This window comes from Rhinatrema bivittatum, chromosome 1 (assembly GCF_901001135.1).
Source record: "Rhinatrema bivittatum chromosome 1, aRhiBiv1.1, whole genome shotgun sequence".
NCBI lineage: Eukaryota > Metazoa > Chordata > Amphibia > Gymnophiona > Rhinatrematidae > Rhinatrema > Rhinatrema bivittatum.
The window spans coordinates 443,981,682-443,996,851 of record NC_042615.1 but is presented as its reverse complement, the minus strand read 5'-3'; the positions used below and the strand labels follow the sequence as shown (position 1 = coordinate 443,996,851).

At 43.1% G+C, this 15,170-nt stretch overlaps 1 protein-coding gene across 1 annotated transcript in view; it reads right to left on the bottom strand.

Moving 5' to 3' along the window:
• LOC115093400 (glutamate receptor ionotropic, NMDA 3A-like) overlaps positions 1-14,780 on the bottom strand; it is a 318,535-nt gene extending 303,755 nt beyond the window's left edge. Inside the window, 2 exon segments of the mRNA XM_029605092.1 lie at positions 13,357-13,625; positions 13,628-14,780. Coding sequence (XP_029460952.1) covers positions 13,357-13,625; positions 13,628-14,129 — 771 coding nt within the window. The 5' untranslated portion in view covers positions 14,130-14,780.
• Positions 14,781-15,170: the final 390 nt, after the last annotated feature.

The window sequence follows — 15,170 nt, the reverse complement described above, 5'->3', positions numbered from 1 at the left end:
ACACCACGGTGTTGACCCGATTGCCAAGGCGAGGTCCTGGGAAGCAGGGCCTCGCCTTTATACAGAGACTATGTGATGTCATCGACCTGTGTCGTGGAGCTGATTCCCGCCCTTGGCCCTTTAAAGGGACAGGAAGTCCGTGTGCATGCGCCCAGGGGCAGGACCGGCACCGGAGAGGACGCTAGGCCTGAGGTGGAGCTAGGCCCGAGGTGGAGGGCCTGGGAGATGTCGCCGCGGGTCATGGATGAGAGCCACTGGCAGTGGCAGCGGGAGAGGACGGCCCGGGGCCCGTTAGCACAGGAGCAAGGTAAGTGGGTGCGGGCCTAGCGCGGATGGGATGAGCAACAATATATGCCCACAACCCTACTGCCCAGACTGGCAATCTAAGAAATATTTTGCAAAATTTTCACAAAATACTTGCATGCATCATGGCCGCATGTTGGCCAAATATAAATTCCCTTTTAGGATCTACTAAAGTGTCTGGGTTGCTGGTGATAAATACTAAGCTCCATTCAAGACTCTCTTCTCTCAATTATTCATCTTTGTATCTCCCTCTTATCTTTCCCTAGCACATTTCACTTCCTTTATATGGTCTCCTGCCCTTTATCCTCTGGTTTCCATCTCATCTCTTCCATGCAAAGTCCCTTCCATGTATTTCTCCTTATTTCTCTTCTCTTATGCCACATCACATATTCTTTCTTTCCACCTCCCCTGCTTTGTATACCATCACCCAGATTGGTGACTCCCCCCTATATATACAGACTTATCTCCCTCTGTTTCCCTCTCTCCTGCCTGTTCTTACCATAGTCATCTCCTTTATCTATGTCCCCCATCTTCTTTCCTATTGTGTTCCACCATCCAGTACTCAATTATCCTCACTAAAACTGTGTACTTCCCATACTTCTTTCTTCCTATAGCTTGCAATGTTTTTGTTACGCCCATTGGTCGCAGACGGCTGCGACCACTAATGCTCACCTCTTTTACTGCTGCATCATCATTCCTTGGACAAATGGCAGCCTCTGCCAGCCACCGCCAACCAGCCTAGCGTTCCCGGGAAGTGTAGGTGCTGCCAATCATCTTAGTCCAGAAATCACTTAGGTGCGTGCATGGGACACTCTTGTACACATCATGGCGGCGAACCTCAGGGGTGTTCCCCCTGAATGACATCACCCCCTCCGGTATTTAAGCTAGTTGGCCTTCACTGCTACAAGTTAGCAAGGACTTCCCTCTTGGTGAATTCCGCTCCTTGGACTTCCAGTTCCATTTCTACTTTGGCGTGAGACACCCTGGGTACCCGCTCCTCGGGGGCCCTATCTCGTCTCAGAGGACCCTCTGCCTTGAACTGCTATCGATTCCACTCCCCCGGAACTACCTCCTGTGAGTGCCTATTTCTATGGACTTCTACTGGCTGTCCATTGCTCCTACCATGTGACAGCGGCCGACCAATGGCACCGGTAGCCCCTGTGACATAGTAAGGTCAAAGGCTATCGGCGCCATTTTGAATACCAGCAGCCGACGGAGTGAGTGCAGGAGATGGCTCCCGGACCCCCCGCTGGACCATCAGGGAGTTTTGGTAAGTCTTGGGGCGGTTAGGAGGGTGAGGAGTTTGTTTAAATTCACTCCTTTAGACAGCCGAATAATTTGGTGAAGATTCGTTATATTCGTGGAGAATCGCGATACATTTCGCTTCCCCACAAATACAACGAATATGGCCCTATACATTGCGGATTACCAATACATTGCAAATGAATGCACACCCCTAATGCATACCTTCCTTTGTCCCTCCCAATGCAACCTCTCCTCCTTCAACCTTCCCGATGCAGCCTCCCCAGTGAAACATGGCCGTTTTGGAGGACTGTACTTATATTTAAGATTGTCCTTTTGGGGTCACTGAATAAAACAGTACTTGCTAAAATTGCATTTGATCACCTTCAGGCCGATACAGTAAGGTCCGCGGGAGAGCAGGTGAACGCCCGCTGTCCCGTGCACGCGATTCTGTATTTAAATGAGGCCCGGCGGCAAAAACGGGCAAAAGGAGGCGCTAGGGACACTAGCGCGTCCCTAGCGCCTCATTTTGGACTGGAGCGGCAGCTGTCAGAGGGTTTATTTATTTATTTATTCAAAACTTTTCTATACCGGTGTTAGTGGGGACATCACATTGGTTTACATATGAACATATGAACAACACGTTAGAGAATTACATTTTAACAGGGCATGGAACTGGGAGGGGAAAACAACAGCGCAGTTTGACAGCCGACGCTCAATTTGACAGCTGACGCTCAATTTTGCCGGCACACCCCTAATGCATACCTTCCCATGTGATTCCTTTTTCTTGGACTAACTTTTTGCTTTCTGAAACCGGACGCCGGCAAAATTGAGCGTCCGGTTTTTGACCCGACAGCCGCCAGCCGACTTCAAATTTTTTTTTATTTTTATTTTTACTTTTGGAAAGTTTCGGGACCTCCGACTTAATATCGCCATGATATTAAGTCAGAGGGTGCACAGAAAAGCAGTTTTTACTGCTTTTCTGTGCACTTTCCCGGTGCCCAAAGAAATTAGCGCCTACCTTTGGGTAGGCGCTAATTTCTGAAAGCAAAATGTGCGGCTTGGCTGCACATTTTGCTTTGTGAATCGTGCGGGAATACCTAATGGGGCCATCAACATGCATTTGCATGTTTTGCATTTGCATGTTGCGAGCACTATTAGGTTCGGCGGATTGGATGCGCGTTTTCAGCCCCTTACTGAATAAGGGGTAAGGGAAAACGTGCGTCCAGTGTACAGTGTACTGTATCGGCCTGCTTATTTATTTATTGCCACAAGGACAGCTGAGCTATTGTTGGCCACACACCTCTCTGTCTGTCTTACAATTAACTGGAAACATGGAAGCAAATGAAACTAAATTAAGTTCAATGTTCTACTGTTTCTAAAATTATTATGATAGAAATATTTGTTAACAGGGAACCTAATAGCATAGTACAGGTGCTTTTTGTATGCAGGTAATTAAAATCATGTAGGAATGACACTATTTATGTATTCAGTACAGCCATTAGGTGGCACTCCAAGCCTACTGTATTTCAGAGGCAGTGGCGTGAAATACGATCTATTGAATATAGCTGCAACTTTATAATTTCCAGTGCAGTTTAATATGAGATCTCTCTGCATAAATATGCATGCAGAGTGCTATTGACAACAGAAAGATGCATGATCAATCTTACATTGTTTAATCTTGTCCTTTTTAATGCCAGAGACATAACAACCCAGACCTTGAAAAAATCTGTAAGATGACTCAATAACATCAAATTCTTATTCAACACTTTCCCTTAACACATGAGCAAGGTGAAATTCTTGCTTGAAAACTCATTAGAGCATGACCTTAAAAGCTCTTCAAAGGGTGCAGTGGATATATAGCATGTGATGCTATCATACAGTTATCTAAATGACCATGAACTTCTAAATAGGATTAGCTATGCTAGTCATACGGAGTGCAGAATACATCTGTCATCATTTATTAAGAACTATTAAAATGCCTCAGTAGCCAGCTTACTAAATATTAGTTCATAATAAGAGATAGTCAGATTCAAGGGATGAGATCCACAAGCCTCGAGATGAGTGATGTGATTCGTCTTGAATTTTGCAGTCTGGTCTTGTGAGATCATGATTTTAAAACTGAGGTTAGGAAATGAAGAGGATAATTTTCATGGGTGTTTGTTTGTTTGCAAGTGAAACAGCTCTTTATCAGCAGAAATAGCCTGTTAGAAAAATGCCTGCCCACATACAGGTAAACTTGCACACACATGTCCTGTATGAGTGTAAATTTGCTTGAACAATGCAGAGGTGTACTTGGGGGGGAGAGGGACAGGGTCGGGGAGGGGGTTTGCACATATGCACATACTTTTGTATTTTCAGAACGTATGTACACAGGTAAATGTCCAAAAAATTTCAGTGCACATTGTAGCAGGTGGAATTGTGTGGGGGGATTTCTGGTGGGACAGTTTTCAAAATAATCTTATGCACATACTTTCTTTTTGAAAATGAGTATAACTTTATGTGCATCTAATTTATGCAAACTATCACAGAAAAGTGAATCAAACATTATCATCATCATCATCATCACCACTGTAATACTATTACCAACTGCAATGTTGCTTCACCATTGGAAGAATCCGAAGGAGCTTTCTAATTTGCTTCAGAATATCATACAGTAAATGTATCACACATGACTCTTTTTATGAAAAACAGGTAATAGAAGTGTCCACTAGGGATGTGAATCGTTTTAGGACGATTAAAATTATCGTCCGATAATTTTAATATCGTCTTAAACCGTTATGGAACACAATACAATAGAGATTCTAACGATTTATCGTTATAAATCGTTAGAATCGTGAGCCGGCACACTAAAACCCCCTAAAACCCACCCACCCCCGACCCTTTAAATTAAATCCCCCACCCTCCCGAACCCCCCCCCAAATGACTTAAATAACCTGCGGTCCAGCGGCGGTCCGGAACGGCAGCGGTCCGGAACGGGCTCCTGCTCCTGAATCTTGTTGTCATCAGCCGGCGCCATTTTCCAAAATGGCGCCGAAAAATGGCGGCGGCCATAGACGAACACGATTGGACGGCAGGAGGTCCTTCCGGACCCCCGCTGGACTTTTGGCAAGTCTCGTGGGGGTCAGGAGGCCCCCCACAAGCTGGCCAAAAGTTCCTGGAGGTCCAGCGGGGGTCAGGGAGCGATTTCCCGCCGCAAATCGTTTTCGTACGACAAATGGCGCCGGCAGGAGATCGACTGCAGGAGGTTGTTCAGCGAGGCGCCGGAACCCTCGCTGAATGACCTCCTGCAGTCGATCTGCTGCCGCGCCATTTTCCGTACGAAAACGATTCGGGGCGGGAAATCGCTCCCTGACCCCCGCTGGACCTCCAGGAACTTTTGACCAGCTTGTGGGGGGCCTCCTGACCCCCACGAGACTTGCCAAAAGTCCAGCGGGGTTCCGGAAGGACCTCCTGCCGTCCAATCGTGTTCGTCTATGGCCGCCGCCATTTTTCGGCGCCATTTTGGAAAATGGCGCCGGCTGAAGACAACAAGATTCAGGAGCAGGAGCCCGTTCCGGACCGCTGCCGTTCCGGACCGCCGCTGGACCCGCAGGTTATTTAAGTCATTTGGGGGGGGGGTTCGGGAGGGTGGGGGATTTAATTTAAAGGGTCGGGGTGGGTTTTAGGGGTTTTAATGTGCCGGTTTTGCGATTTTTCGATTTTTCGATTTTTACGATTTTTCACGATATTTTACCCCCCAAACGGCAACAATATGATTCCCTCCCCCTCCCAGCCGAAATCGATCGTTAAGACGATCGAGGACACGATTCACATCCCTAGTGTCCACAGTCCACTTCCATGTTCTCCAGTCTTTTCCCCTAAATATGTTTCTAGCTACACCTGCAGTACAAAGTTTAGCTGTTCCTTATTCAAATGTATGATGAACTTTGACAATTGCCTCTTCAAACAAAATCAGCTTTTTTTAAGGAATAGTAGTGGCAGCTCAGCTCCCAAGGCAATGAAGAATCTCTCTTCTTTTCTTCCACCACCGGCCTGGGTGGTAAGACACTGTGAAGGCCCTTTCCAAAGTGATCGATGTAGGTAAGAATCACGATGCGCATATTTATTGTCTGCCTGACTACTGGACAACCCTCAACGCGGTGAAAAATATGAATGTGGTTCTGTAATGCACTCACTGGTAGCCGTATTGTGATGGGGCCTTCCCGGGGGAGGGGGAGTTTAAGTCAGGGGAAGAAATGTAGATGACGCTTTCAAATCTATGCGCTTGCGTCCTTTTGAAAACTGGAGCAAGGGTTGGAAAGTTAGCTCAGTTTTCTGTTCAGAAGAGTCCTTACCTTGTAATAGCACCTACAGTTCACATGCTCGTGCGGGCAATACGTAGCTCACCCTGCACAGTTCTGATGAAGGACGTGGAGCTCGTAAAAGTTGAAATGCAAATACATTAGTTAGTCCCAAGAAAAAGTTATTGCCTGCCACTTGTCTGTGCCTTTATTTTATATTATTGCAAATGGACTAATATGGCAACGTCATCAATTTAAAGAGTACTGAACTATTTCAAATGCTGATTCATGATTTTTCTTTTTCTTGACTGAAGAAAATAGGCTTGCCCATGCTCTCTTTGGGCATGTGATGGAATGGGCAATGGTATTTGCTGTGGAAGGAATGACTGGCTACCACGATGATACTACTACTTCTAATACAAGGCAGCTATAGGTACTTCCCGTCCAGTTTGCTCATTTCTTCTTTACTCGAATCATTCCATAAATTGTATTTTTTTCATTCCGCCACTACTACTGCACCCTCTGCCAGTTACTAGTATATATAATGCCTACTGCTCTACGTAAGCATCATTGTCTGCTGCTGCTGCAGTAATGGCTAACTAAGCCCCTGAGACATCGCTCTCACTCGATGGGGGATAAAGCTTGTGAATCAGACCATAAGTCTCCCTTGTAAACAAAGGGAGTCAGTGAGAAAATTATTAAGAATTATTATACCTGTGATCTGTAGCACTCTCATTGCCGCCTGCTGTTTTTCTATCATGAACTGGAAGTTGGGTTCTCTTCTATAAATATGTTTAAAATTTATCAGCCTTAGCAATCATTCGAGATTTCTTTTATGTGTCTGAGGCATATTGTTAGTAATCCCAGATGTCAAAATATTAAGAACTCAATACCAAACCTGAAATAAATTATTCAGAATTGTGTAATAGTATTTCTTACATGATTCTTAGGACATCTAGATCTCCCCATCTGTGAGATTTACATAAACAGAAAATACTATATGTCTAATTGTGGAAAGAATACTTAATAGTAAAAAAAAAAAAAGAAAGAAAGAAAAAAAAAGTCCCTCAGTGATTGAGGATGAGAATAGAAAACTATAGTGAATTTAAAATTATTATTTAATTGTAATGAAAAATGACTGCCAGACCATTCATTTTTAAAACTCTTCCAGCTTGCTGGCTAATTAAGAAAAATTAATTTTGAGGTCACATAAAAAATAACAAACACAAGAAACATGAAATGCCACACTGGGTCAGATCAAAGATCCATCAAGTCCAGCATTCTGTCTCCGACAGTGGCCAATCTGGGTCACAAGTACCCGGCACTGAATAGAATCCCAAAAAATAGATCCATCTCTCCTTGCTTATAATCAGAGATACATAGTGGCTTTCCCAAGTCTACATGACTACTAATGGTTTATAGACTTTTCCTTCAGGAACATGTCTACACCCTTTTCAAACCTAGCTATGCCAACTGTATTTACCACATTCTCTGGCAACAAAGTCCACATTTAATTGTGCACTGATTGAAAAAATATGTTTTGATTTAATTGTGCTATCTATAACTTCATGGAGTGTTCACTACTCCTAATACTATTTGAAAGGGTAAATAAGTAATCCCTAATTACGTGTTCCACTTCACTCAAGATTTTATAGACATCTATCAAATCTCCTCTCAGCCATCTCTTTCCATGCTAAAGAGTCCTAATCTGTTTAACCTTTTCCTCATGGGGGAACCATCCATCCTATTTATCATTTTGGTTGCCCTTCTCTCTGTCTTTTTCAGTTCCACTATACCTTTTTTTGAGACTGAGCAACCAGAAGTGCAGATAGTATTCAAGGTGCGGGTCACACCACAGATTGAAAGAGAGGCATTATGATATTATCCATTCCTTTTCAAATAATACCTAACATTCTGTTTGCAAAGATGATATTTTAATCATGTTGTTATTAAAGAAAATCTAACAGTAGTAATTTATATATCTATCTCTATCTATGTATATTTGTCAATAGGTATTTTGCAGCATTTTATATGAGAGATGGTGCACAGCACATTGGATATCATCAAATACTCCTTCCTTGGCTCTGGAAGGATGGCATCTCTCTTTCTATCTTGCTTTAAAATGTTATTGAAGTAGATGCTGACTATAAAAAACCAATGCATTTATCTAGAAATTAATCACCAAGTCTCCAGCATCCAGCTAATGATCAGTGACAGCCTGCAAAAGGAATAACAGTACATCTCAATAGTGGTAAGAGCATATAGATCATCTTGTGATTTACAGTGTTTGGAAACACTACTTACTGAAAGAATACAATTGACATGCAAAGGGATAATTTTACCTTGGATCATTATGCCCGTGTTTAAACTGAATCTCTCTCTCTCTCCCCTCTACTAAAGTGTCAAGATTTAAAGATTCATTCCCACCCATTTATATCCTACTGTACTAGATATGGAAGTGCTTCTATTATACAATGAATGTACATTATAGGGGTGATTTTCTAACTGCAGACATTGGTGTAAAATATGTAGGGACTTTTTACCTAAGGATTTTTCAACAGTCTTCACAGTGAAAGCATGCACATATTTTCACTTTAGAAATAAGCACAGGAAAACTACATGCATTCATGGATACCTGCTAATTTGTACAAGTAGATTTCCTGAAAAAGTTACATGCATAGTTTTAAAAGATATGCATATAAACACAAGCCCCTCACCATGCCCTCCCCATAAATCCTTCTTCTCAGTGCAGGTAAAGTTGCACGTGTGGTGCACTGTGCCCATACGTTTACCGGCACACGGGGAGCACAATTTTCTAATGGCTTTTAAAAATCGACCTTCCTATGCTTACACTCCCAAATGTTAAGAGGTGTTTTATTGCCAAGCGAATGGGAATTCTGGAGCCATGCAAAATTACAAAGGATGGACCCCCAAACTGTTTCAGGCGCAAATCACATTAGTCAGGCTGCCAGTCTTTGGAAAAGTGACATTACCATCTCAAAAGGGAAGAGATGGGAGGTGAAATCCCCAGCAAGATGAAAAGTTGCCTTTGCTAAGAGTTTTCTTCCCTAGTAACATGCTTCCTACATGAAACATCTTGAAATTCACCCCTTTCTGATTCCATGTGACAAAAATTTTTTGTCTTCCAAAGTAGAGGGGAAAGGATCCTACAGTGACTTTCCTATAGCATCTCAGAGGCAATCAGACTGAATTTTATTCTGAAGTGATCAGAGGGGAAGGTGGTGGGTGGGGGGAGGAGTGATGTGTGCAAGCTATTCTGATGCATTTATTTAGTTGTGCACGTAGCATGATATTAATAAAACCTAAAACAATACACAATTCACTTGGTTGTACAAATCTAGCACCCACAATTTTGACCCTGCTTCATAATCATCCATTGAAATTGGATGCTTCTGTTCTTAAAAAAAAAACCCCAAACCAAAACAAAAAACTTAATTATTCAGAACTATTCCCATTTTTCCCCGTTTAGTTTCCTCATTGGCATTGAACAGCAAAGAAAGGTCTTTACAAAGGTCTTGAACGAAATATAATGAAGATGCAGCAATAATATCACGATGAGAGGGATTACATTCACTAAACAGCTTTTATAGGTGTAATTGGAAGCAAGCATAACATTAATTACTTTAGTGGGCATGCGGTATTCTATACTAACTGAATAATTCATACAACTTAAAAGTGGTCCCCAAGATGATTGTGCAAATAGTCCTGGCTTCTGTGACTGCTTTCGCTGCAGGATCTTTAATTAGAAGACACAAGAGCATTGTTAAATGTAACAGGCTGTTTGCGCTGCTACTGTGTAAATATGATTCATGCCATAGCATTTAATCAGCTGAGTACTTACAGAAGAAGGAGGGAGAATTATTTTTTTTTCTTCATTACACACTGGTACAAAAACACTGACTAAATCATGATTTTTTTTTTTTTAAGTTTGGTTTTGATAAAGGTTTGCAAAATATACTTCACATGTTCTGACTGAAAATGGACCCTATTCACAAAAGTGCATTACCCGTTAACATGTAAAAGGCATCTTATTAGTAAATAGGCCCCATTACGTTATGGCAGCTGCTGTAAAGAATGCACAGTTATTTGTGTGCTGACAAGTACTGCACCTTTGCAAATACAGCTGATGGGTTTCTTATATTTGGAAGATGTTACTCAGCTCTTTATCAGTATGACACTCTATCACAAACCATGGCAATCAAAAGACATTAGAGGTCTGCATTAAGGCAGGCAGAAATTCATAAAACATGCAAACAACAGATAGGCTATCATGAGGCATACAAAGAAAGGTGCAAAACTCTCAGCCAAAGCCATGCTAAAATATTGCACTTGCAAAATTATTTGGATTGACCAAAAAGATGCAGACTAATCTCTTAGTCTGCACAGATCTGAAGAAACCTTTGAACTTCTGCAATGTTGAAACAGCCCAACTTTTGATTTAGGCCATGTGCTTGCTGAGATGCAAGAAACTGTGCTTGGCTAAAAGATGCATAAAAGCTTTGCATACTCCTCAAATTTGACTTTTAAGGCTTTACTTTATCTATTTATTTATGAAATGTATATACTACATAATCAGCCAGAACTACAAAAGCAAATTACAAAAACACATACATATAATACATAATACATTAATACAAACCAACATAGAAATGAAAAAACAAAATCAATCCAGACAAAAGTAAACAGAAAAACAAGGGCTTCTAGCTCTCCCCTCTGACAGATGCTAAGTATTTGGGTAAAAAACATTTTGAACTGAATTGCAGACTAGAGTTGAACATCCAGGAATTAGTTCCATTTTCAGAGTCTAGCGTAATTCCTCACTGTATGAGCCAATCATTTAGAAAGTACTTTAATGCACTACTGGCATAAGCGTACAGCGCAGTCACTACACTGTAACAGCGTACATTCATCAGCTTTTATAATCTTCTGAAACTGTTGCAAAGAAAGTGTTGAAATAATGTGGAAATTACCTTCTCAGCAGAAAGGAAAAATAGTTTGAGAATATAGGGATGATAAGATGGTCCTAAGATGACTTATATTGTTGATAGCATCAGCTGCCATAAGACAGCAAAATATATGGATTTTTCATCACAATCTTTATTTGTAATAAGAAGTATATAGTTCAAACAAGAGATAATAAACTGGTGCTTTCAAACTTCTTGCTGCCTGAATATTAAAAATCTTTCTCTCTCTCTCTTTTTTTTTTCACATAATGTTCCTAGGCAATAGAGTTAACACAATGTGAACCATGACTGGAAATAAGGACAATACCAGTACCATATAAGCCAGATGAGTCAAAATATAGCAAATGTTATGCAAAAGGAATGATTAAGCCTAGAATGTTGACTTGTGCTATATAGCCATAAGAGATACAGTCCTGACATGATGGCTAGAGAAGACATATAATCTACATTGTCCTTTCAAATCACTGTCAGCTCTTGCATCTACAGCATCTAACTCTCTTTTAAATGACACGTACTTTTCACTGGACACAGCCTACTAGATTATTCTTGCAAAATCTAATTTACTGGCTAGGCACTCTTAAGATACAAAGATTCCTATCATACCAACTGTAATGCAAAATCTGTGATACTTTCGATTCTTGAGAGATGTCACAGAAGAATTTGTACAGACTCTAACTGCACCTTTTACCATTTAGTAGAGATGTCTTCACACAAACATAAAAATCATTTTATATCATTTTATTTCAACTACAATGGAACCCATTAAAAAGGATCCTACTGAAGGAGGAAGTCTGCTAATTGTACACAGAACTAAACTCTTGACAGAACAAGATAGAACACTTAAATGAAAGAGCAGATCAACCTGTTGCAACAGTAATAGTTTAGTGGTCCAGAAGCCAATTATAATAAAAATGATGTTTCAAATGACAAGGATCTCATATCACATTCTGAACTAAACCAGAATGCATGAAAATGCCTTATTTACAAATGAAATGTGCAATATGGATAACTTTTATTTTTAAACAAACAATATACTAAGGACAAGCAATCAGGAGGTCATTACTTGATATTTCAAAGATGGAGAAAAGTGAGGGGTATGGAAGAATTTTGTGGCAAGAGTTTTGTGCACGATATGGACCTCTTCAGTGCAACAATATCCACATAACATAGCACATCTGTTCTCCTGTTTAGTATTCTCGGCACTACTTCCCCTCCCCCAAATATTCAGCTGTTCCACATTCAAGTGAGGGCAGTTGTGTAGACAGAAGTTAATGAATCAAGACAGTGCAAATTTAGCACCACATGAAAACTGCATAGACAGCAGCTACTGGAGGCTGGTGCTGATTCTTTCAACTCAGGAAAGGTGCATTGTTCTCTAATCATACTTAATTTACCATCCCCCTTCTTCTCACCCTATGGGGTCAACTTGCTAAACTGATCGGCCATGTATTGTATAGTACATTTAAAATGAAACTGTATTTTCCAAACTCATAAAATAAGTTTATAATAGTTTTATGAAACATTTTTATTTAGTTTAAAGTGGGAATGTATGCAAATTGTCCTGTAGTGATCTGAAGTGCTTAGTAAAGAAAGCTAGTATACTGTTCAGTATGTTTCCAGCAGAAGGAGCTGCATGTAGAATATTGGTTTAGGACTGGGTCAACTTAAGAAGACAGAAAAGAAGAAAAATAGAAATAGAAATATGAATATGTTTAAAAGTGACAGATAAATCACAATTTTGGACCCGTAAACCAAGTTAACAAAAGACAATTTCATAAATTAATCCGATGGAGAGTGATCAGAAAACTTGCATTCTGTTCTTTTGGCACTCTTGCAACAGCCTGATATCTGTCGCCCACGTCCATATTTGTAATTTTAGGAGGGGCGAGGTGCACTCTTGGCAACGACACCCTTTACATTATAGAACTGTCAAAACAATGAGGAATAAAGAATGGCCAAACCACAAACACTTTAAAAAATAACAAAAATAAAGTGATGACATTCTATTTAGGTGATCTATAGGATGCTTAGCTATTACAGAGATTAAAACACCCCCTCCGTAAACCCAACTGTGGATCTGTGCAAATAAAACAATATGTTAGAAGTAGTATGTACAGAGCCAGAACCTACAAAAAAAGCCATTGATTCAAGACCGAAAAATGTATTTGAAAGAATTTAATATATTGCTGCAGGATGGAAGAGTTGCATTGCAGGGTGTGGTGTTGCCCTGGAGTTACAATGCGAGTTTGCAGTGGTGCACTTGGCTGTTGGACCCATTCAAGCTGCAGGTTGCATTTGCAGGTCTTTGCCCAGAATACTGAAGGCACTGACTGGACAGCACGACCACGGCGGCTTTAATAACTACCATAACAAATAACTCCAGCCATGATCGGCAAGCACTGACAGCTTTGCCTACAACTGTAGTCTCGGTCACATACAAAACTCAGCAAGGAAAAGAAAACATTTGCATGATTCTGGCAGAGATTTGCTTTTCATTGAAAGATTATAAGGATGCCCCATGCTTCTGTGTTTTGCTTCCTTACCTGACTTTGACGGCTAAATTGGTTCCGTACCAGGCTAATTACAGGGATCTGTAAAGTGGAAGAGAGAAACTCCAACTCCAGCATCTCCCCTTTGCTTTGCGGGAAGGCTAGGATAGCGCTGACTCCCTGCACCACCACTGTATGACAGACACTTTGCAGGAAAGAAAGGGGGTCGCTACTCCAAGAACTAGAGGCAGAAAAGGGGAAAACAGGTAAGTCCCCCAATCCTGCTTCTATCGCCATCACCACTTCCAGAGAGAGGTTGTAGGTAGCAGCTCGGGCAATTTATTCAGGTTTTCCACCGCAAAAAGCAAGGCGTCCCTGGGAAAGAGCAGCTCCTCTTCGCTCCCATTGCCAACTTGGCCACTGATGCTCAGTGGCGACTTCCTCCGCAGCCCGGTGGCAATCCAGCGGCGCTGCAGCCCGGGGCTTCTGCCAGCAGTGGCCCTAAAGCTCGGCCCCCGGGCCACTCCCGGCCTCTCGGTGGCGGGCGGCTCGGTCTCCTTCAGCGGGCCAGCCCCAGCCTCCTCCTCTCCCAGCTCGCGCCTTGCCAGCGGGACCTCGTTCCCGGGCCAGCCCTGCGGCTCCGTGACCGCCCGCGCCCTCCAGGGCTGCAGCTGCACCGCGCCGACCCTCACCGTGTGCCCGATGCGCTTCAGGATCTGACACGGCTGCGGGTGGGAGGACGAGCCGGGCACCCTGGCCAGCACCAGGGCGCAGGGGATCAGCAGGCAGACCCGGCTCACCAGCCACCACCAACTCAAATTCAGCATGGCTGGGAGAGCCCGAGAAGCAGGGGGGGGGGGGGGGGGGGGGGAAGAAGCGGCGCGGGCACCCAGAAAACCGCGTGGAAGGAGGGCAGCCCCCCCCCGGAGCCCTCGAGCCACAGCCGGAAGCACTGGCAGCGCCGCAAAAGTTCTCAGTTCCTCGCACTCTCCAGCCGTCGGGAAGTGCCAAACACATAGAGCAAAAAAGGAGGACGAGGAGAAAGCAAGGGAATCACATCTCTTCGGGCGCCAACTGTTCTTCCCTCCAGTTCGTCACATTATTATTTACACAGAATTAACCAACTAGGAGAGGGTGGGGAAGTCCACGGATCTGTGCATTGTGCAGAGCGCCAGGCACCTCGCCCCATTCCTCCGAGCTCCCCAGAGTTGCCATCACGGAAGTTCACCCCGCACGCAGGAGGCAAAGCAATCCCACGAATAAAGTAGGACACAGTGTGCAAAGATCAGTAATGATTCGGTATTTCCACCCCCTCGATCTTTCTCCTTTTATTGCTTAGGTAATTACAGTTTGTTTGGTTTTTTTTTTTATTGCATCGAGTAGAAAAAAAAAAATCCTTTTATAATGCAGATTAAACTCCCGGTTGAAGCGGTCGTTCCCTCTGTCCGTCTTATTTGCTTGTTGGTAAGTGAAGCAAAGGCTCCCTGCCCTGGCAGGGGGGGGGGGGGGAGAGTTGCCCGGCTGCCGGTGCAGGTGGCTGCGCGCCCGTCCTTTGGCTGCACGAAACTCCCCACCGGCTGCTTTATACCAGCCTGGGAACAGCTGCCAGGCGGCGCCTCCTCGAGCACATTACCAGCTGGCCGGAAGCTGGGAGCTGTAGTTTTCAAGGTCCTTTGCAACCCTCCTCTCTTAGTCAGCATCGACTACAGTTCCCAGGACGCCCTGCCGTAGCCCCTGGGGGTTTAGGGTGGAAGGGGTTGAGGTCCTGGTCACAGCGGCTCAGTCCAGTAATTTTACCGCCAGGTGTGAACTCATCGTATATGTGTCTGCTGAAAATACAACTCTTTAGGGGTTTCTTTGAGAATCCG